At 46.3% G+C, this 24,101-nt stretch overlaps 1 protein-coding gene across 1 annotated transcript; it reads left to right on the top strand.

Annotated features, from left to right (window-relative positions):
- The first annotated feature begins 23 nt into the window (after positions 1–23).
- Positions 24–16,715, top strand: DTX3L (deltex E3 ubiquitin ligase 3L). Its single transcript, XM_077830518.1, has 5 exons — positions 24–248; positions 1,484–1,719; positions 2,767–4,314; positions 6,131–6,348; positions 16,174–16,715. The coding sequence occupies exons 1-5, from the start codon at positions 68–70 to the stop codon at positions 16,241–16,243; spliced, it is 2,253 nt and encodes a 750-aa protein (XP_077686644.1). The 5' UTR covers positions 24–67; the 3' UTR covers positions 16,244–16,715.
- The last annotated feature ends 7,386 nt before the right edge of the window (positions 16,716–24,101 follow it).

Genomic DNA, 24,101 nt, shown 5'->3' with positions numbered 1-24,101 from the left:
ACGCTGGGAATCGAAAGCGAAAGTTAGCCGCCGCCGCCGCCGCGCGAGTCGCCAGGCCCCGCGCGCTATGGCCGCCCTCCCGGCCCCGCTCCTGGTGCGGGTCTCTCCCGCGGCCCGGCCCAGCGACAAGCTGCGGCTCAAGCTGGAGAGCTACTTCCAGTCCGCCAAGCGCTCCGGGGGAGGCGAGTGCGAGGTGGAGCGGGGCCCCGAGCCGGGCGCCTACCTGGTGTGCTTCCGCTCGGAGAAAGGTGAGGGGGGTGCGCGGCCCGGCCCGGCCCGGCGCTGGCTGGTGCCCTCGGCGCCTCGCTGAGGGGAGGGCATGGCCCACTCCACTCTGGCTTCTCGAGGGGGGCGGGGGTGCCAGGCTGGGGGGGGGGCCGCCCTTTAGCTCAACAGCATGTCAGTGCATACCAGCCCCAAAGGGGGCTGGGGGGGGTGTGCCAGCCATGCCCTGGGGGTGGTGGTCCACAGGGTGTGCCCGCCGTGCCCTCTGTGTCTGTGTGTGCAAGCCGGGTGTGTCCCAGGCCTGTGAGGGGTGCAGCCTGGGAGAGCTAGCCATGCCCTAGAGGTGGGAGAACGCGGGGTGTGCCATCCATGCCCCCAGTGATGCAGAGTGCCAGTCCTGTCACTCAACGGCATGGCATGGCAGCAGCCCACCAGTTGTGCCACAGGGATAGTGCGCGCCCATAGTGCAGTGTGACAGCATGCCAACAGCATGCCAACTGTGTCACTCGGCATGGCAGCAGGCTGTGCCCCTTGAAACATTTTGCAAGCTGCTACTCAGCAGGGGCAATGGATGGCATATCAGCTATGACATTCAGCAGGGTGGTGATGTGCCAGCCATAGCCACCTGTGCTATACTTGCTAATGCCCCTAGGCAGCACCCCAGCTGTGAACCTCTCTGGGTCCGTGGCATGCTAGCTCTGCCAAGTGCCAGCTGTACTACTCTGTGTAGAGCAAACTTTGAGTAATGTAAAACTCCCATAACTGCTCCTATGTTCCCACATCTTAGTCCTTGGTGTAGGGACATGGTCAGGGAGAAGGGAACATGGATGGGAACCTTAGTAGCCATTGACAACCAGCATAGTTCTCTTTGAGATGCACACATGAAAAGTGCTATACAGTATAACAGTTAGATGGTGGGCCCTAATTTGTGCCATGGCCTGGGCCAGCACCTAAGGGCCCCAGCACTGGGGCAGTACAAAAGAGGCTTGAACACATTTTGTTTCAAACCTTAAAATTCACAGTATGTGTGCATTCCTTGGGGGTTGTTTTTCCTCTTCCTTTCCCCTTGTGTAATCATTCATAGGGGTGCAGAGTGGGTGTAAAACCATACCAGATCAGAATGTTAGTCATTTTCACATGTGTAAAAGCCTACACAGGGGCAAAGCAATGGAGAATCTGACTGTTTAGTGTTCATTGATACACCAGAATAAGCAGAGGATCCCTTCTCCTCCTCCAATTTATTCCCACCTCACAATAGATAAGAACTGTGTGAAATCACGTGAAGACCATGCCCTAGAAATTGATGGCAAAAGTCTGAAGATATTTATCCAGGCAGATTCAGAGATAGAGGATCATGGAGAAAGCCAGCCTACAATACAATCCTCGGGCCAATCTAGCACCTCAGGCTTTTCACAACTTCAGAAGAAATCTGATAAGAAACAGCTTGGTGAAAAACATGATGCCAGTTCATCTTCTAGAGCATTTACTGAAAAGGTATGTTTAATATAGAAAAATAACTCACCACGCTCTCACATTCTCATGACTTACATATGTACACCTCTGCTGCCATACACCAGTTGGAGAGAAAGAGCTCATTTCACCTTCTAGCCGGAATAGAAGAGTTGGAAATTGTTACTGTGCATTAGATTTATAAACTTCATGGTCAGCAAGCACCGAGACATGTCCATACTCCTAATTAACATATAGGCATACAGTATGGCATGGTGACTTGTAATGCAGTGGTAGGGATTTGCAGTCATAGTTATGTTTGTGGCATGTGTATGTCCTCTGAAATTGGGGGACATTTATATTTTTCAGAACCAATTTGTATGCCTGGCTGCTACTGAGGCACGTACCCTTTCAAAGGAACTAATAAATACAATCAGATATTCTATTCCATATAGGTTCTTACACTGCTCTTGTCATCGTAGAATCTGAGCACATTCCAGTATACAATAAGTGTCAAGCACATCTATGACAAGTGGTTCATTCTCTCATCTAATGTAGTGCTTTGTTTTGGTGGGGTTTTGGGTTGTTTATTTGTTTTTGAATGTCTGTACTGCTCTGTCTGTTTTTGGTAGGGAAGGCAGGTCAAAGAAGTGTGCCTTGCACTTGGAGTCATGAGGTTTGTGATGGTCCTTAGTTCCTGTGGGATAAGGAATAATACGTACCAGCAAAGTAGATCATGAGTTGCTTTTTATGTTGTGCTAATGTGCACTGGGTCTCAATTTAAGAGAGCTGTGGATGGCCTCTACATTGCCCCACTCCAGTTCCCATTAGAAGATGGGAGTTTTTCCACAGATTTCATTGGGAGCAAGATTGGTTCTCATGCATGTGTACATAGGGATACTAATGGCAGTATATCAGTATACATGAGTTCAAAGAAGACTATATGAAAGAGTGTTTATATATAGTAAGAACAAAATAATCTTGGCAAACTGAGAACTAGTGTAGAAAGAATTTTTAATTAAATATTTGAAAGAACAAGCTGAGAATTTTAGGAAAACTGCTAATGATCTCTGCTTGTTCTTTCATTTTCAGATTTTTCTCCACGTGTCTGCAACCTTGAATACCGACCTGTTCACTAAACAGCAAAGACAACAAGTGACCATTCTGTGGCCAAACTTAAAAATAGAAAAAAATTCTAGTGACCACAGCATTGAGAAAGTGACAGGAGACTATGCAGATATTGAAAAAGTGTATCACTATTTTGATGAACTCCTTTTAAAAAATGACCAACACACTGATTTTTCACACTTTGAAAGAATGAATGATTTGGAAGATGTGAATGAGAATGGTTTGGATGAAGTGAACAATATTCAAGTTCCATCAGCTCTCTATGAATACTTTAACCATGTCTATGAAGAACAAATTAAAGAATTACAGCAACATTTCAACGTAAAGATAAAAAGCAAAGAGCATGACAATGGACTCACTTCAGTATACTTCATATCTGTTGGGAGTTCTGGATTAGTAGAGAGAGCTCAGCAGTCTTTTATCACTGATTTTCAGAAAGGAATAGCAGATTTAAAACAAGAAAAAGTTTATTTGACAAACAGTTCCCAGTTAAATGAAACACTACAGAAATTAAATACCAGGTATAGGAATCTTCTTGCCAAAAATGAAGGAAGTACAGTAATACTGCGTGGTCCAGCACATGAGATTTTGGCTGCGAAAAAATTTCTTGATGAAAAAAATGTGAACAGCCCACTTGAAAAACCTGTGAAAATAACATCTGAAGCTTACACATATAGGAATGGAGTTGAAGTTGATTCTGTTAGGCTTAAACTCTTGGAAACAATATTAAGTAAAGAAATTGAACTGATAAATCAAACATTTGATACCATAATAGAAAACAAGGGCTCTCCACAGAACCAGAGAACATGCATCATATTTAAACCTAAGAACAAAGATTCAGATATGTCTGCACATGCTTATGAAAGCTTCATTAGTGCATTTCAGAAGGCCTCAGCAATGATAACTGAAAAAGACCTCTGCTTGAAACTTTCAGGTGATCAGAAAAAACAGCTGAATAAACACTTTAATAAACTACAACTGGAAAACCCAGGTATAATACTTAAGAAAAAGGAGGAGAAACTCAGTTTAAAAGGTTTACCAGATCTTCTGCATGCTGCTGAAAAGCACATCAGGAGCTTTCTTTACGTTGAAGGCCCTGTAAAGATTAAAGAAGGGACAGCTCTTACTTATGGTACCAGCTGGAGAGGTGCTACAGGAACTTCCCAGGATGCAGATGATGATAGGAAAATGAATAGAGTTCCTCCCAAAGAACAACCTAGTCCAAAGTTAGCAGGAGGAGAGGAAGACAAAGATGAGTGTGCCATTTGCATGGATAAAATCTATCAAAAAGAAGTACTGCAAAAGTGCAAACATGAATTTTGCAAAGCATGCATCCAAGAGGCAATGAAGTATAAGCCTGCCTGTCCTGTCTGTAATACATTCTATGGACTCATACAAGGAAATCAGCCAGAAGGAACAATGTCTTTCTCAAAGCTTCCTTATCCAGTCACTGGCTATCCTCAGTGTGGGACTATTAAGATTGACTATCATATGCCAGGTGGGGTTCAAACGGTAAGTATATTTGAAAGTGTGTGAAAGGTGTTTGTTAACAAAACCGAAATCGAAGATAGAATCCAATATTTTTCCAATCCTAAAGAGATTTTTTTTTTTTAATCCAGCAGATATTTATTCCAATATTTTTGTTAGGCTTTGGTACTCTGAATATACATTACAAATCCCAGTTTTCCAAATAGGATCTCATATCACATCACATAATATGATATATTTCCTCTATGGACTTCTATTAATATGCAGTACTAACACCCAATGCTGGATCAGAGCTACAAGGGAAACACAAAAATATCAAATATTAATCAATACAAATGAAAGATAAAACCAAAATGGTAGCCCTCACTGTTATACACAATGAGCCTGTTTCTCCTTTCATGTAGGTGTAAATCTGAAATAACTCAATTGAAATCAGTGAAGTGATGCTGGTGTAAAACTGCTGTGAGGGGAGAATCAGGCCCAGCACTTGGCTACAGAAGTGTGTAGTTCATTGTGGGGAGGAAATGATTGTAAGGGCTTTGGATTATGTTATGTGTTTTTACAGCATCTCGCACAATAGGGCCCTGATCAAGACACTTAGGTACTACTGCAAACCAAATAACACTTGCAGTGACATCAGTAGAAAAGCGAAGGGAGAGGAGGAAGAGAGAACTCCAGAGAGCTCGGAGAGCAAGAACATGATATTTAGAAACAACAATGAATGAATTAATTGAGACAAGAAAATGTGAGAAACTGAATGAAGGGGATGGGCAGGGAAGAAAGGAGAGATGAGATGCCCTAACAAGGAACAGTTCTGGTGAGGCTATTGAAAGTGAGGATGAATTTCAGTGATACCTCAGATACACAGGAAACCAATGAAGAAGTGAAAGAGAAGATGTGTAAATAGAAAGGCAAAGTCAAATTAAGCATGCAATGTGATTTTGAACAGACTGAAGGAGTTGGAGAATGGATTTGGGGAGATGGGAATAAAGAGCATTGCAGAAATTGAGGTGGCAGATTCGTTTTCACACATCTGCCAGTATCTATGGTGTATATATAAGGCCCTTTGTTTTGGATATTTACTGATTTTCTCTGAAAAATTCTGGGGTTTTGAAAAAGTCAGTTTTCAGGCATTACCAATTTTTCACCCAAACTTTTTGGCTTTTTTGGAACCCATGAATTTTTCAGAGACAGCAGGGAGCTGGGTCCCATCAGCCAAGACTGCCCAACTGCAGCAACAGGCCTACAGGGAGCTGAACATTGCACCCTATGAGTACTAGCCTCTCTATCAGACAGACACCCTCCTGACTCCAGTCCTTCAGCATGGTCCCTTCCACTTTCTCTAAAGGGTCGGGAGGGAACTCTGTCTGGCAGGGGAGCCAGTACTCACAGGGCACAGTCTTCTGCTCCCCTCCTGGCCATCACCCTTCAGCATGGCTCCCTCTGCTCAGTGGGAGAGCAGACCTGGGAAGGGACCTGGGTCCTGGCAGCTGAAGCTGCCTGACCACTGCAGTGACAGGCCCATAGGATGTGGAAGGCTTCCTCAACTGCTATATCATGAGGTCCCCTGCTGCACCTGTAAGTACTTGGCACTGCTCCAAACCTACCCAATACCAGGATGTAGCGGGCATCCCTCTACCCCTGTGAGTACCAAGCATCACCCTCCTGTCTGCTGTCCTTCACTTTTGATTTTTACTGATTTCCCGTCCTGCTGCCCTTCTCCCCATTTTTTTTAAGTTGTAATAAATACTGATACATTCTCAAGAAATTTTGTTTAAAGAGCCAAAAATGAAGGGCCTTGGGTTTACAGACCATTTGTGTTGTATTCTTTACAAAACAGAAAAACCATCCAAACCCAGGCAGACGATATTTTGGAACAAGTCGAACAGCGTACTTACCTGACAACAAGGAAGGAAGAGAAATTTTGCAGCTGCTTAGAAGGGCCTTTGACCAAAGATTGATCTTCACGGTGGGGCAATCACGTACTTCTGGTGCAAATGATACGATCACCTGGAATGATATTCACCATAAAACAAGCATATCTGGGGGACCTGAAATGTGAGTATTTTTAAGTGAATTTAATGCTTGCCAAAGATGCTGGATTGACGGGCCTGAACCTTCTTTCTACTAAATAATTTTGGCATTGCTAACACCATTGCAAGTTACTGGCACTTGTGTAAAACATCTTGGGTCACACTCTCGACTGCCTTGCACCTTGTGTTGTCATTTACGACTGTGAAAAGTGGGTTGCTGTAAGAATCCCGATTTGATACATTTTACACTCAGTTTGCACAGGTGTAAATAACTACACAAGGTGCAAGGCAGTGGAGAAACAGGCCCCTTGTGTCCATGCACAAAACTTCTTTCAGTAATACACAGGCATTAACACCACCAAAGCAATTTTACCTACTCTAGGCAAGACTAAGCACCATTACATACTCCACTCAGTCACTTTATTGTTGCAGAGCCGGTGTGGTCAGGGAATGCAAGCACAGTAGATACAACAATGCTGTTATTCCTCCAAATACAATTCTACATTGCACCGTGTCAGGGTTCCCTCCCCAGTCTGAACTCTGGGGTACAGATGTGGGGACCCTCATGAAAGACCCCCTAAGCTTATATTCTACCAGATTAGGTTAAAAACTTCCCCAAGGCACAAATTCCTTTCCTCGTCCTTGGATGGTATTGCTGCCACCACCAAGTGATTTAAATAAAAATTCAGGGAAGGGTCACTTGGAATCCCTATTCCCCCAAAATATCCCCCCAAGCTCCTTCACCCCCTTTCCTGGGGAGGTTTGAGAATAATATACCAACCAGTTGCCTTTAATGTAAGTACAGACCAGACCCTTTATCTTTAGGACACTAAAATCAATCAGGTTCTTAAAAGAAGATCTTTATTATGAAGAAAAAAGTAAAAGGATCACACCTGCAAAATCAGGATGGAAGGTAACTTTACAGGTTTCAGAGTAACAGCCGTGTTAGTCTGTATTCGCAAAAAGAAAAGGAGTACTTGTGGCACCTTAGAGACTAACCAATTTATTTGAGCATGAGCTTTCGTGAGCTACAGCTCACTTCATCAGATGCATACCGTGGAAACTGCAGCAGACTTTATATATACACAGAGAATATGAAACAATACCTCCTCCCACCCCACTGTCCTGCTGGTAATAGCTTATCTAAAGTAATCTTCAGGTTAGGCCATTTCCAGCACAAATCCAGGTTTTCTCACCCTCCACCCCCCACACAAATTCACTCTCCTGCTGGTGATAGCCCATCCAAAGTGACAACTCTTTACACAATGTGCATGATAATCAAGTTAGGCCATTTCCTGCACAAATCCAGGTTCTCTCACTCCCTCACCCCCCTCCAAAAACCCACTCCCATACACACACAGACTCACTCTCCTGCTGGTAATAGCTCATCCAAACTGACCACTCTCCAAGTTTAAATCCAAGTTAAACCAGAACATCTGGGGGGGGGGGGGTGGTAGGAAAAAACAAGAGGAAATAGGTTTTTGGAGGGGGGTGAGGGAGTGAGAGAACCTGGATTTGTGCAGGAAATGGCCTAACTTGATTATCATGCACATTGTGTAAAGAGTTGTCACTTTGGATGGGCTATCACCAGCAGGAGAGTGATTTTGTGTGGGGGGGTGGAGGGTGAGAAAACCTGGATTTGTGCTGGAAATGGCCTAACCTGAAGATTACTTTAGATAAGCTATTACCAGCAGGACAGTGGGGTGGGAGGAGGTATTGTTTCATATTCTCTGTGTATATATAAAGTCTGCTGCAGTTTCCACGGTATGCATCTGATGAAGTGAGCTGTAGCTCACGAAAGCTCATGCTTAAATAAATTGGTTAGTCTCTAAGGTGCCACAAGTACTCCTTTTCTTTTTGGTAACTTTACAGTGTCATAAAAAGATTTAAAACACAGAGGACTCCCCTCTGGACTCAGCTTCACAGTTATAAAAACAGGAATAAAACTACCTCTTAGTATAGGGAAAATTCACAAGCTGAAACAAAAGGTAACCTAATGCATTTCCTTGCCTTACTTACAATTAGATGGATCATTTCTTGCCTGGTCTCTCTCTCTGTCCAGAGAGGGAACAAAGAGAGCACAAACAAAATCTCCCCCGCCCAGATTTGAAAGTATCTTCTTTCCTTATTGGTCCTTTTGGTCAGGTGCCAACCAGGTTATTTGAGCTTCTTAACCCCTTACAGGTAAAGCGATTCAATACAGCTGCAAGGAGGAATTTTATGCTACTCTTTCCTTTATATTTATGATACACCCTTTGTGATACTCACAATTAATGGCACTGGCTCTGTCACCTGTCAAGCCACTCACCTACTAGCTGCATATATGACAAAAGGCACCCAAGTAGCTACTCAACTGATCTCTGCTGGCTGTAAAGTACTCTCCTTTCTTCAGAACAAGCAAGTCTGAGAGCAGATGTAGTGGTTCTCCACCTGTTTCAGCTTTACCCATCCCCCAAGAACCCACACCCCAACTCCCACTTCAGCACATGTCCCAGATACAGGATGAAAAATACCATATTAACATTCTGTAAAAACATACACATTTGGTACTGTCAAGGTTCCTTCCCCACTCTGAACTCTAGGGTACAGATGTGGGGACCCGCATGAAAGACCCCCTAAGCTTATTCTTACCAGCTTAGGTTAAAAACTTCCCCAAGGTACAAACTTTGCCTTGTCCTTGAACCCTATGCTGCCACCACCAAGCGTGTTAAACAAAGAACAGGGAAAGAGCCCACTTGGAGATGTCTTCCCCCAAAATATCCCCCCAAGCCCTACATCCCCTTTCCTGGGGAAGGCTTGATAAAAATCCTCACCAACTTGCACAGGTGAACACAGACCCAAACCCTTGGATCTTAAGAACAATGAAAAGGCAATCAGGTTCTTAAAAAAAGAATTTTAATTAAAGAAAAGGTAAAAGAATCACCTCTGTAAAATCAGGATGGTAAATACCTTACAGGGTAATCAGATCAAAAGATAGAGAATCCCTCTAGGCAAAACCTTAAATTACAAAAAGACGCAAAAACAGGAATATACATTCCATTCAGCACAGCTTATTTTACCGGCCATTAAACAAAAGGAAATCTAATGCATTTCTAGCTAGATTACTTACTAACTTTTTACAGGAGTTCTGAGCTGCATTCCTGATCTGTTCCCAGCAAAAGCATCACACAGACAGACAGACCCTTTGTCCCCCCCCCCTTTGAAAGTATCTTGTCTCCTCATTGGTCATTTTGGTCAGGTGCTAGCGAGGTTATCTTAGCTTCTTAACCCTTTACAGGTGAAAGGGTTTTGCCTCTGGCCAGGAGGGATTTTATAGCACTATGGACAGAAAGGTGGTTACCCTTCCCTTTATATTTATGACAGGTGCAAAATTAGTTTTTAAATTATTTGTTTGTCCTATGAGGCTCCTCCAAGGGCATAAATAAATACATATATACCAAAACAGAATAATCAGTCAAATTAAAGAGTCAAATTTCAAAATAATTGAATATGTAAATGAATCCAATCTTCTCACCTCCTAGATCAGTGGTTTTCAAACTGCAGGTTGCGACCCAGTACTGGGTCACAGCGGCTCTGGTCAGCACCGCTGACCGGGCCGTTAAAAGTCCCATTGGCGGTGCTGCCCGGCTAAGGCAGGCTAGTCCCTACGTGTTCTGACACCGCACTGTGCCCTAGAAGCAGCCAGCAGCAGGTCCAGCTCCTAAGGTTGGGGTGAGGGGCCCCACGGGGTTCCGCACGCTGCCCCCACCCTGAGCACTGGGTCCGCACTCCCACTGGCTGGAAACCAGCCAACGGGAGCTGTGGGGGCGGTGCCTGCAGGTGAAAGCCACGCACCTCCGCCTAGGAGCCGGACCTGCTGCTGGCCGCTTCCGGGGCGCAGTGTGGCCTGCAGTGCCAGGACAGGCAGGAAGCCTGCCTTAGCACCCCTGCTGCACCGCTGACCGGGAGCTGCTCAAGGTAAGCCCATGCCCCAATCCCAATCCCCTTCCCCAGCCCTGAGTGCCCCCCCAAACCTGGAGCCCCTTCCTGCATCCCAAACCTGTCATCCTGGGCCCCACCCCAGAGCCTGCATCCCCAGCTCAGAGCCCTCACCCCAACCATCTGCCACATCCCTGAGCCCCACCCCAGAGCCTGAACCCCAGTTCAGAGCCCTCACCCCCAACCCTCTGCCACAGCCTTGAGCATCCTCCCACCCCCCCCGCAGACCTGGAGCCCCCTCCTGCATCCCAGGCCCCTCATCCCTGGCCCCACCCCAGAACCTGCACCCCAACCCCCTGCCCCATCCCAGAGACCCCTCTCACACCCTGAACTCCTTATTCCCAGCCCCACTCCGCAGCCCTCACCCCAACCCTCTGCCCCAGCCCTGAGCCCCTCCCAAACTCCTCATCCCCAGCTCCGTTGGGTAACAGGCATCAACAATTTTCTTCAACTGGGTCACCAGAAAAAAAGTGTGAAAACCACTGTCCTAGATGATCATTGCAATATGGTCTGGATCTCCAGGCCCAGAGTCAGTCTAGCAGCACCTTGAGAGATCCTGATGACTCTTCACCATTGTATCTGCAAGGGTGAGGGAGTAACAGGGCATAGGCCCTTCCCCTCATAGTGCATGTGTATGTCTTTGGACAGGCCAGAACTATTAGAAGCATCCATTGGAACAAACCCAAAATGTAAACAGGTGGCCATATACGCTGTAGACCATAGACATTAATGCACCTGCTCTAGGAAGCTGTGCTAGGAACTGTGGGGTAGGTGCAACAATCCCTATATCCTGCACCACTTGCAAGGAGTGCTGCTTGTGGGTGCAGAGCAATGTGTGCACTCAAAACAGGATGGCTGGGGTAGATGCTGTGCTCAGTTGCAGCTTGTACAAGAGAAGTCACTCTGTTGCAAGTTGCAGCAGTTCACTTCTCGTGGACAGAGCTTTGAAGACTGTTTTTATCCATAGAAAATGGTACAACATAGATGAGACGTGCAAACATCCCCTCAAATGTATCGCATCTCTGACGAAAAGGTAGTATCTCCTTGGGGTCTTCAGTCTTCGTGTCCTTGGCCTCTTTTCTGAGGTTGCCAACAATAGTTTCAGTTGTCATTGACAGTTTTGGTGGTATGAGTGCTTGTGATTCATGGTCCCTATAGACCTAACCTGAGCCATAGTCATACCAGTGACATATCAATGAAAAGCTCTTTTATCCTTTTATGAGTCCTTTGAACCATCCAGTCTTCTTCATGTTTTTAGTTTTATTCTGAATTATAAACTGGCAGCCCATGGAAGTAATTTTTTTCACAGAGTGAGACATCCTTCACTACAAAATGCACAAATCAGGCAGTTTTTTTTAAATTACAGCATTAGAGTTTTGTATGTTGTTTAACAAGAAAACAAGTTACTGGAGCTCAGAAATTGTATGTACTATGTAACCCACAGTATTACAATGGTTAGCACTATATTAATGAAATTCTCTACACTATCATGAGAAAATAGTAAACTATATTACTGTATAAACTATCGAGGAGAAAAGATGTTCTTGTGATAAGGGATAAGACTAAAAGAAAGAAGATGTGGGGCCAAACCTGGCTCCCAGTTTGGCCCTTTTGCACCAATTTACTGTCACAGGCCATAAAGCAGCCCTACTGGAGCAAGCGAAGTTTCCCCATGCAGTGGGGAATCCCTGGGTGCTGTAGAATCTGGGTAATTGGCCGTACCCCACTGCTTTTTGCAACCTAAGGCATATAAGGGCCATGTCAGTGTGAGAGCAGTGCCAGACAAACTCACTAAAAATGAATGAAAGTAATAGTATATCCCTGGTATGGGAAATGAATACAACAGAAATACTGAAATAATTTGTTAGTCTCTAAGGTGCCAAAAGTACTCCTTTTCTTTTTGAAATAATTGAAATGCTTTGATATTGACACAATGATATTGTCCTCAGAGGAACAATAGATAGTCAAGAAGGGTATACATAGCAGACAGTAACTGAATTACATCCTCCTTATGATGAGCTATATAGACCCTACAAGGGAATGGACACTAAAGTGTTAAAAAGGAAGCAGTCATGTCCCCAGCTTCAGCCAATGGGCACCCTAACAACAGCAAGGGTAAAATGCTGCAGTCCAGAGAAACAGCCACTGTGAAGGAGCTCCACAGGGTCAGACCAGAGGAAGCTGCTCAGAGAAACCATTTTATTGCCAGAATGGATCAGAGAAGATTACCAGGCAGGTAGCTGCAAGACCCTGAGGTAGGAAGCAACTCAGAGAAGCAGCAGGAGATTTAAACAAAAGAAGTTTCTGACTGTATCACCCAGGGTCCCTGGGCTGGGGCCCATAGGAGTCTGGGTCCCCTACCCTACACTGACAGGAGTGAAGACTGCCACGACCTTTGACCAGAAGTAGAAACAATAACAGGAATACTGGACTTTGGCTTTGTGTTCCTGCTCTAATTTACTTTACTTCTGCCCTGTTGAAGAAAGAAGGGAAGAAACCTGTAAAGGGGGATAGAAGAGGCCCTAAGAGGACGGCCAAACTCCTGGAATGATTGATCGAAAGCCCACTAATGCGACCAGTAGAACTTTGGGTGGTGCCATACTCCTTTTAGTCCTGGAAGGGGGGAAGAGACAAGTAACCCAGCCAGAGGTCAGGAGTTATAGATGAAGACTGACATATATAGGTTCCATCCGTGAACCAACTCAGGGACATTGAGGCAGGGACAACCGCAGTTCTGTGTATTACAGGGCTGAGGTCCTGCCATTGAACACCACCTGCTTTCCTATAGCTTCTAGCCCCTGAGTTCCCTCTCCCCAAACCAATTCCGGGACATTGAGGCAGGGGCAACCGCAGTTCTGTGTATTACAGGGCTGAGGTCCTGCCATTGAACACCACCTGCTTTCCCATAGCTTCTAGCCCCTGAGTTCCTTCTCCCCTCCCCAGAAAACATTCAGCTTCCCAGTAAAGGTTTCAAAAAGTTGAATATGAATGGCTAAATATACACACATCAAGTTATAGTTCTGTTTTAAATCATTTAAAAAATGGTCAAAGGAATGATATAAACTGGACTGTTAGTATACAACATGCTGTCAAATATTGGTTTTGTAATAAGGTATGTACTTACATGTCAAGATCCTATAATTGAAACGTTTTATTGTAAACCATCTGAAATATTCATAAATAAATATTTGTAAGGCAGGCAGGGCATGTCCCCACCAGTTAGCATAAGAGCCCCACTGCATCACTTAGAGCAGGGGTCAGCAACCTTTCAGAAGTGGTGTGCCGAGTCTTCATTTATTCACTTTAATTTAAGGTTTTGTGTGCCAGTGATACATTTTAACGTTTTTTTAGAAGGTCTCTCTCTAGAAGTCTATATGTTATATAACTAAACTATGGTCGTATGTAAAGTAAACAAGGTTTTCAAAATGTTTAAGAAGCTTCATTTAAAATTAAATTAAAATGCTGATCTTATGGCACCGGCCCGCTCAGCCCGTTGCCAGCCTGGGGTTCCATTCATCGAGGCCGGCAGAAGGCTGAGCAGGGCCTGTGGCCAGGACCCCTGGCAAGGGGCCGGCAGCGGGCTGAGCGGAGCCAGCGGCCAGGACCCCAGACCAGCAGTGGGCTGAGCGGCTCAGCCTGCTGCCACTCAGCCCACTGCCGGTCTGGGGTTCCTTCCACTGGCTCCTGCCACCCAGGGTTCCAGCTGCCAGCCCTGCTCAGCCCGCTGCTGGTCTGGGATCCTGGCCCTGCCCACATACAGTGGGTACCTACCTTCTCCCTGTTCTAGCCCATTCTCTTCCTCTCTCTCTGCACTGAGCTGAGGGTGGGAGTGCACTGAACACAGGGCTGGGGGGGAAGGAGCAGGCTGGGGGTTGGGGTTTGGCCAGGAGCAAGAATGAAGGAGGGGGCTCAGGGTTGGGGCAGGAGGTTTGGGTGTGGAGTGCTTACCTGGGAAGCTCCCATTTGGTCTGAGGGGTGCAGGTAGGAATGTGGGGGGGGGGAGTGCAGGAGCTCCTGTTTGGTGCTCTGGGTGGGGGTGAGAATGTGAGGGTGCAAGAGTCAGGGCACAGGGTGGGGGGGGCTGGGTATGTGGGGGGGTGCAGTAGTCAGGGCAGGGGCTGGTGGTGTGTGAGGAATCATAGAATCATAGAATATCAGGGTTGGAAGGGACCCCTGAAGGTCATCTAGTCCAACCCCCTGCTCGAAGCAGGACCAATTCCCAGGAGGGTGCAGGAGTCAGGGCATGGGGGGGCTAGGTATGTGGGGGGGGCTGGAGTGAAGGCTGGGGTTGGGGGGGGGGTGCCGGGGTCAGGGCAGAGAGCTGGGTGTGTGTGAGGGGGGTGCCGGGGTCAGGGCAGAGCGCTGGGGGAGTGTGAGGGGGGGTGCAGGAGTCAAGGCAAAGGGCTGGGGGGGAGCTGGGTATGTGGGGGGGGGCTGGAGTCAAGACTGGGGTTGTGGGGGGTGCAGGGGTCAGGGCAGAGGGCTAGGGGTGTGTGAGGAGGCTGCAGGGATCAGGGCAGAGGGTTGGGGGAGTGTGAGGAGGGTGCAGGAGTCAGGGCAGAGGGCTGGGGAGGGCTGGGTATGTTGGGGGGGCTGGAGTCAAGGCTGGGGTTGTGGGGGGGGTGCAGGGGTCAGGGCAGAGGGCTGGGTGTGTGTGAGGGGGGTGCCAGGGTCAGGGCACAGTGCTGGGGGCCTGTGAGGAGGGTGCAGGAGTCAGGGCAGAGGGCTGGGAGAGTGTGAGGGGGGTGCTGGAGTCAAGGCTGGGGTTGGGGGGGATGCAGGGGTCAGGGCAGAGGGCTGGGGACATGTGTGGAGGGTGCAGGGGTCAGGGCTGGAGGCGTGTGAAAGGGTCAGGACAGAGGGCTGGGGGTGTGGGTTAGGGTGGTGGAGATGGTCCCAGCCCCCTGCCCAGAGTGGCTCACGGCAGGGGGCTGGAGGGGATATGCCCTGATTCCACCTCCTTCCCCAAGGCCCCATCCCCACCTCTTCTCTGCCTCCTTCCTGGAGCAGGAGCATGCTGCTCCACTTCTCCCCCTCCCTCACAACGGCCATCAGCTAAATGGTGGCAGGGAGGGAGAGGAGGAGGGGCAGGAACCCAGCACATTGGAGGAAGAGGCGGGGGAGGGGGAGTTTGCCTGACCTGCAGCAGCAGCTGGCAGGACCAAGCTTCTTCACCCTGCCCCCCGCGGGGGGGGGGGGGGGGGGGCGGAGAACTGCGGGCCGGGGCAGGCAGGATTTTTAATGGCACGCTGCTGCCTGCCGGGGTCCCAGCCTGGGTTCGGCAGCGGGCTGAGTGGGGCCGGCGGCTGGGACCCGGCAGGCAGCAGCGTGCCATTAAAAATCGGCTCGCAGGCCGTCTTTGGCACACATGCCATAGGTTGCTGACCCCTGACTTAGAGCAACCCTAAGGATGCTGTAATTTGTACCAGAATTCACAGTGATTCCTGTATGGCCTGAGATCAAAAGAGACGAAAGACACCACTTTTGTAGCCTCATCCCATTGACACCCCCGGGTCTGCCTGAGTACTGTGCCTATTTTGAAACAATTAGGGCCTTATTTTCAGAGTTGCTGAGCACCCACAGTTGTGATAGACTACAAGTGGAATTGTAGGTACACAGCAGGTCTGAAAATCCAGTTCAAGGTGTCAGTTTGGGCACCCAAAATGAATGGCTGCTTTTGAAAATTTTAGCTTTAACCTTTCTGTGCCTCACTTTTCTCATCTGTAAATTAGGGCCTGTTTGTTTCACAGAGCATTGCAAGACTAATGTTTGTAAAAGTGCTTTAAGAGATTTTAATGGAAGGTGCTGTAGAATTGGGAAATATTGTTTCATTATGTAAATAGCCCAAACAAGTCTTCTCTCTTTCCCCTAGGTTTGGTTATCCTGATCCTAATTATCTGAAACGTGTTCGAGAAGAACTGAAATCAAAAGGAATTGAATAAAGATGTCAACCAACTGCTTTCAAGCTTTATTCACTATAAGATATAGCATTTACTTAATTATATCAGTTGATTACAGGTGCATATATAAAGTTTAGAGGACTTCTTCCAAGAAAAGCACAGTATTTCTGTATTGCCCAAAACTCCCATTGAATCCAGAGGCCTGGCACCTCTGAAAGTCAGGACCTGGTTCCAAGTCTTTGACTACATGTACCACAAGCCTATAGGCATTGCATTTTAAATTGCTTTTAATTTTGTTTTGCTTGTAATCACAATGTATCTTCCAGCATGTGGATGAAGTACTCTCTGCTGATATAGATCTGATTGTTGTAGACATTTTACTTTACTGATGATATTTTACATTAACAAAATAATTTTCTTAAATTTATAGTTATAAAACATATGGCTCTGAGTTAGTGCACTTGGTGATTATTAGCTAAGTAGTTTTCACAAAGTAAAAATGTGGTCTCCTTCAGTCGTCTTGTGTTGTCTCTGCAATTCCATGCAGTCTTTACTGCACATACAGATAATATGTAAAAAAGATATTTTACTATTTTTACAGTGGCATAGGTGTGCATTGTGCTATCCAGCAATATAGAAGAGAGAGTTCCTGCCCCCAGGATTTTACAATCTAAGGGGCAGGCAATAGTCAGTGGAATCAATGGGGATAGTCACATGTGAGCTGCAGGATCAGGCCCACCTTTTGATAAACATAGTAAGTTATGACAACATACAAAGGATGGAAGGAATAGGTGAGTGTTACAACAAAATGAGGTTTTGACATAACTGTCCACCCCTGCCAAAAAGCCAAAAGAAAGTAGCAGAGATCCCAGAAGATTCTGCAACCTAGATGTCATTGTAAATGAATCACATGCAGTGGCTCACCTCCAAGCAAGTGCTTTAGAGTTAATTTATATTGCTGATAAATAAACTCATTTGTGGGGTGGGGAGAAGTGCATTTTCAGTATATGAAAGTATTTTTTATACAGTACTTGCTGAAAGGCCACTGGGGAAAAATGAGAATAGGTAAACTTGCTTATTTTCACACTGAATCACATATTCACCTATTAAAGGGTGACAATGACCCTTTAAGAAAGAGCCAGGTCAGTGCACCTGTGCCACATCAACTGACCAAATTAGTTTTAAAAGAGGGCACCTGGGCCTGGAGAAGGGCAACTCACTGAGTCACAGCTAGGAAGCTGTAGCATTTGGATTGCTAGGTCTGTTAGCCGACGGCCAAGGATGTTTGGTGAGGTGCCAGCTATGCCCGTTTATACCATCCGTGACTTTAACCGCTAGGACGCACTGTCCCTTCGCGGCGGGCAGCCCGGGCTAGGCTGACGGATGCCCCAAGGTCCTAACCACCCGTGACTTTAACTGCTAGAGCTCAGAGCTCCTTCGCAGCGGGCAGTCAGGATTGACTGACAGGTGCCCCAAGAGTTTGCCCCGTGGAGGCGGCACAACTCAACGCTAGGCTCTTAGTACTCTCACCTAATGGCCAGGCTTTAGAGCCAAAACGGCTGAGGTTCTTTAATTGTGTCGGCTGCTTTACAGTAAACCAGAGAAAACAAGTCAGGCTTATGCATAAATGGTTACCAAAATTTATTAAGCTAGATTCTAATCATGTGGTTACAAAAATTGCTAGTGCCTACTTATTTAAATGTAGAGATGTTACACACACAAACAAGTTACAAAACTGAAGCCACAATCCCAAAGAAAGAAAACAAAGTATAGAGCTCTATTTCAAAATATGTGTACACTAAAGATAGGAGATCAGGTGTGGGTGCTTCTTACCCTCCTTGCATCTCTCGATTCCAGCGGTGCCAAGCCAGGATCGGTCACTCAATTCCGCGGAAAGACGAATAAGGGACAAGGCGTAGGGACCCTCTTAGCTGCAGAAGCCTTGGGAGGCTGTCACTTATCTGACCAGCAGATAGATAGTGAAAAGCACTCAAAAATCATGGTGCTGTAGGTCCCCTACTTATACCTCTGTACTCCTTTATTCTCTTTCTCCTTTCTTATGCCAAATTGAGGCTGGTCTGTCTGGGTGACGCCAGCTTTCGCAAGAGTAGTTTACACTTGCAAGGGAGAGAAACAATAAGTGTTGACTACTGGACATTTCTTTTATCAGGGTAAATATTTTCCCAACTAGGATGTTGGTGTGTGTGCATCACGCTATTTAGTAGGGGCTAAGAGCCATGTCTGTCACAGGGCCTCTGCCTGCTGTGAGCTTAATCGTTGTATCTGCTCCCAGAGGCACATTGTAGCAGCACACCTGTGCTTTCACAGCTTCAAAGGCTGTGCTGGAATATATGTTAAGTGCCCTGTTCCGGCTTCCTCCTGTGTTTCCAGCAATGCTGGTCTGAAGGGGGTGGGGGGCTGGCTGTCTGGCTACATTCCACCCCCTGATGCACCACACTACATCCCAGATTGCAAGGTGGCGGTGATGCCAGCACCTCTTGCCCTCCTTGGGGAAATCTAGAAATACCCAACAACCAAATTAGAGGATGAGGGTTCGCGGAATTGGTTAGGATCCCTTTTTAGCTCTAGGTATCTGATTTGCGTGGAGGAAAGAGCAGTTTGAATCAAACGCTTCATAATACATAAAGTTACACAAAAAACAATTACAATAATTAAAATGGTTAAAACAGTATTCACAACCGAATGTAAAAACGGGGAGAGGGAAAATCCCAAGTGTTGAGCTAACCATTGCATCCATGAGGTTTGTCCATTCTCAGCCACTGCATGTAAAATTTTAACTGCACCTTTAATAGCAACCACATCTTGCTCTATTTGCCCTGAATGATTTACATAAAAACAACAAGATTGGTTGATGACAGCACACACTCCTCCTTGCTGGGCTAGGGTAGCGTCTAGTGCTATTCTGTTCTGCAGAGCATATCGGGCCACAGACTGAAGTTGTTCATTTAAAAGCCCTAATGCATCAGCAGTATGATTCAGAGCAATTTCCAATTGTCCAGAAACGTTTGCTATTGCCATCTCGAGCTCAGTTATACCTAACCAAGGTATAAGTGCACGTGTAAATCGGTGAAAACCAGAGGGCCGTTCAATCAGGGGGTTGTAGGTGAACTTTCATTTGGATCGGTGTATAAAACTTCCCAGATTTGTTATTCTGGGGGCATCAACATGAGGGTGTACTGTTAGTCCCTCGGGTACTGCATGTCCCAGTGAACACCTTCCAGTCCAACCTACAGGTAGATATTTATATGCCTTGTCCCCACAAATAAAGAACAAGCCAGGTTCTTTACTAAGAATAGGTGAATAAGGTCCTCTGTGCCACCTGCCCCCCTCAGGTTTAGGTATGGGTTGGTGATATGGAACACAATATCCCATCTTAATGTTAGTACAGAGCAAGACTATTAACAAATCTTCTAAAATTTGATCTGAGCGAAAAAGTCCATTTTCATTACACTGATCTAATAAGGAGTTAATAGATTTGATTAGCAATGGGTTATAAATGTGTCCGGAACTGGGAATAAAGAACAGTGATTGGTTATACCAATCTCTGCTTTCAGGGTATCTACTCATATTCAGGAGAACAATTGTGGCATTATATATGCTAAAAAGGGGTCTATGTTCAAGTGTGCCATTGATGGGACCTTTCCAACATTTTAAAGTCCTTTTGTCATTCATGGGTGGGTAGGTAGTCCAACCCCCACTTTTTTGATCAAATACAATTGTATGGGCACATTGCTGCTTATCTAGACTACCCATTTGTATGTCACCCTGAGTTTCAAAACAAATAGGGTATACTTCTTTAGATGATCCCGTTACATATTCCACAGGCCGTCCCCAAACAGTGCGATGCCATTGTCCCACCTCCCCCGAGTCATTGCAAGGGTTGTTGGTGTACCATGCTGGTCCCCACTGAAAGATGTCGCTTTTGTTCCACCAATCATTTAGGCTGAGTGGTACAAATTCAATTCCCAGTCCATTGGTTGAATCTAGCAAGGTGCACATCCAGCAATTTGTAGCACCAGCAGCTGAGGCGATAGTTTGGATTGCTCCCCGGAGAGGATGTTCTGGTATTGCCAAGGTGACTGGAGCCAACAGAAGGATCATGAGAGCTTGCAGGAACATATCTCTGGTGGGTCGTGTTCTAGCTAAAAAACTTATTTTAAAACCAAAAGCAAAAATTACACCTGCTATTATAAGTAATGGCAAATATATCAACAGTCCATAGTAGTCTCTAGTGATCAAACAGGTCTGCTGCATGGTCCATTTTGCTGACAGGTTAGCTGGCAGGTTGCTCGGAACCGTGGGACCATTCCTGCAATAAATCACATGGTCAGCCGGTCTTGGATGCGATCCAAGCCTCTGTAATTGTTATTAGCCTTTTATCAGCATTTAAAGCACTCCATACACCTTTCTCTTTATAGGCGTGCAAAACGCAGGTAAAGGTTCCCAGGGCTGGGTGTTTAATCACAACAGTGTCTCCGGGAGCATACTTGGAACTGTGCAGTGGTGTTCTGGCAGGGGAGATAGCTTTCCCTGTAGGGAAGAATCCCCTGCTGATTGGACTTCCTGTAGGAGTCTGTCTGTTGTTTAATCTCTGCACCACTTCGTCCAGTCTGTCTCCCCATGTGCCATCAGTAGGCTTCAAGTGATTCTTTAGCAACCCATTCCAGCGCTCGACCATGCCATTAGATTGAGGTCGATATGGAAGGTGGAAGGTCCATTGGACTCCATGTTTAAGGGTCCATTCCCTTACAAGTTTATTCTTAAAATGCGAACCATTATCTGATTGGATTTCTTGAGGCATTGGGACAATTGCTGTTAAGCGGTTTAGTCCCATAACTGTGGACAACCCTGTTGCCAATCGGGTTGGATATGCAAAACCAATCCCTGAAACAATTTCTACCCCAGTCAAGATGTATTTCCACCTCTGCCTTGTAGTGGGCAGTGGTCCGACATAGTCGACCTGCCAGGTTGCCCATAGTGTTTTTCCATCTCTTAGCCTGGCAAACCTTTGTCCTTCTGCTATATGTTTTCTAGTCTCAGCACAAATAGTGCAGGCTTGCACCAGGTCTCTAGCCTGTCTGTGGGTGATAGGCCACCCCCTGATATGTGCTTGCCGCACTAACTCATCACTTCCTGTGTGTCCTAAATTATCATGTAACCATGAATATAAGCGTTCCCATTCTACTTGTGCGGTAAAGAGCTGGGCAGCTGCATCGGCTAAATTGTTTAACTGTGCAGCTGGGGTATTATTCCTCTGATGAGCTGAGACATGTCCTATAGACAGGGGTTGTTGCAGGGCATGCTGATATAACCACTTCCAGTATTCCAGTTCCCAGACTGGTTTGCCTCCTATTTCCCAGTGGTTATTTTTCCAGCTAGTGATCCACTGAGTGGCACCTGCCCATACCGCATAGGAGTCCGTATATACTGCGGTGGCTCCTGCTTCACAGGCCAGTTTAATTGCAGCCAATTCTGCAAGTTGTGCTGACCCATCAATTTCAGCAGTTAGGGGTGCTGCAGAGGTGTCTGCAGGCGCTGCTGCAGCTTTTCCCTTCCATTTTCCTTTTACCAGCCTGGCACTGCCATCAGTGAACCATACTCCCTCAGGCTTAGAAGGATCAAATGGGGCAGCATCCTTAATGGGAGACTGCTGTGGAGGTAGGCGGTATTCATCAGGCATTCCTACTTTCCATAGGGATTCCTGAATCATAGTGGGGTTCTGTGCAGTGTCTGCACTCCCTACCCTGTGGTGTATGTAAAGTGCCCATCTTTGGATAGTCATCTTTTGCGCTACACCAGGTGGTAACTCTTTCCCTTCCAATATAGGTTTAATGATTGGAAGAGGAGTATGAATTGTGATGTCCTTATCCTGAGTTAATTCCTCAGTTTCTCTCAAGGCTGTGTAAGCTGCCAGAAGCACCTTCTCATAAGGCGCGTAGTTAGCCTGTGACCCTTGCCATGACTTGGAACCAAACTGAATTGGTCGTCTGGGAGCAGTGTCACTTTCTTGCCAGAGAGCATAAGACATTCCAGTGGCTCCCACAGTTAGGTACAAATGGAATGGGGCTTCAGGATGTATGGGACCCAGAGCCTGATAGGTGTGTATCTCCCCTATCAGTTGCCTGAGGGCTTCCTCATGGGCAGGAGCCCATTCCCAGGCAGCACTTTTCTTTAACAAATTGTACAATGGTCTGGCTATAATGGCAAAGCCAGGTACATGTTTTCTCCAAAACCCCAGGGTTCCCAAAATCTGTCTCAATTGATCTTTACTTTCAGGGGAGGGTGCCTGATTTAGCTCTTGCACAGTGTCATTAGGCACAGACCTCCTACCTCCCATCCATACAGTACCTAAGAATTTTATCTCTTGGGAGGGACCTTGGCATTTCTCAGCTGGTAACTCTAAATTAAGGGCTTCTAGTGCTCCTTTGATTTGATTCATAGCCTCCTGTACCTCTTCTGAGGTTTTCCCACCTATTAAGATGTCATCAATGTATTGCACAGTTTGTACATTGGGTGGCAATATAAGGTCATCTAGGACCTTTGCCAGTGCCCCATGGCAAATAGTGGGTGAGTGTTTAAACCCTTGTGGCATTCGGGTAAAAGTGTATTGTACACCTTTCCAAGTAAAAGCAAATCTTTCCTGGTCAGCTGGTTGCAAAGGGACCATGAAGAACATGTCCTTTACATCTAATACTGCTAGCCAGGGTTTATCCCAGGTTTGTGTGGTGTTTACAATATCTGTTATGCTAGGGACTGTTGCAGTTAATGGTCCAGTGTTACTGTTTAGCTTCCTATAGTCTATAGTGAGTCTCCATTTGCCATTTGGTTTCTTGATGGGCCACACAGGAGAATTAAAGCGAGAGTGGGTACGAATTAAAATTCCTCGCTGTTCCAAATCTTTGATCAGGTCAGTAACAGGGCTTATGGCCTCAGCTGGAACATTATACTGCTTTATGTTTGTTACTGTTGAGGGCGGGAGAGCAGGCGCGCTGCTAAGTAAGTTTACAGAATAGTGGGGAGGGCTTTCCTCTTCCAGGTGGGTGGCATGAGGAAAAGAACTGACTCCAAAAGCCCATCTTTCCCCATTAATCCTTCCCTTCTTTCCTCTTAAAACGTCCATGCCCAGTATGTTGGCATTGCCCAAAATCACCTCATATTTTCGGGGATGATGGTGGGGTTGCAATGGGATATCCAGTTTTATCTTAACTAATGGGTAAGTTATGGTACTGCCATTTACTCCTGTAACAAGTACCTGCTTTCCGCCAGTAGGTGGCGAGCCCTGAAAACTTTCTTGCTTAATCATGGACATTTGAGCCCCTGTGTCCATTAAGAAAGGAATAATGTGTTTGTCATTTACAGTTACATGTATCCGGGGGTCTTTTGCTGTTGTTTTCTCCTCTTTGGATTTAAGCTGGTTTATTAGGAGAGGAGACTGACCCCCGCAAGCTAGTTTCCCTGCTCTGGTAACTCTTGCAGTTGCTGCAGCAATGGAGTATACCGGGTGTCTGCAGGTGGGGAAAGAGGAGAGAGCTGCAGAGGTGCACTGGGAGTAGCATTAGTTGTCTCCCAGTCAGCTCTTTTAAAGGTGGTGAATAATTTTAGCCGCTCTGTGGGCAGTCCATTTATCACATCTCTGGGATAACCTAAAGCCAGACATTGTCTCCACAACTTGGCTCTAAGCTCCTTTTCCTCTTGGGTTGGCTCTCGCTTGTTTTTATGTCCTTTAGATGGTGCCCCCTTGTTTCCCTGAAGGGAACGTATCTTAGCTTTGCCTGTCAGTGCTCTGATGTCTCCGAATTCTCTAAAGTATGACACCAGAAGGTTTAGCAGTGCCCGAAAGGTACTGTTATGTGCTGCAGCTTCTGATCTAAGGGACAGT

The sequence above is a fragment of the Eretmochelys imbricata genome, chromosome 11 (genome assembly GCF_965152235.1).
Source record: "Eretmochelys imbricata isolate rEreImb1 chromosome 11, rEreImb1.hap1, whole genome shotgun sequence".
NCBI lineage: Eukaryota > Metazoa > Chordata > Testudines > Cheloniidae > Eretmochelys > Eretmochelys imbricata.
Note: the sequence above shows the minus strand (reverse complement) of the source record. Positions and strands in the feature narration are given on the sequence as shown.

What these genes read in the sequence shown, in the direction of transcription:
- DTX3L (XM_077830518.1), top strand. Translation starts at nt 68, where the DNA reads ATGGCCGCCCTCCCGGCCCCGCTCCTGGTGCGGGTCTCTCCCGCGGCC. An exon ending in GTGCTTCCGCTCGGAGAAAG is followed by an intron (nt 249 to 1,483) that starts GTGAGGGGGGTG and finishes ACCTCACAATAG; the next exon opens with ATAAGAACTGTGTGAAATCA. An exon ending in CTAGAGCATTTACTGAAAAG is followed by an intron (nt 1,720 to 2,766) that starts GTATGTTTAATA and finishes TTTCATTTTCAG; the next exon opens with ATTTTTCTCCACGTGTCTGC.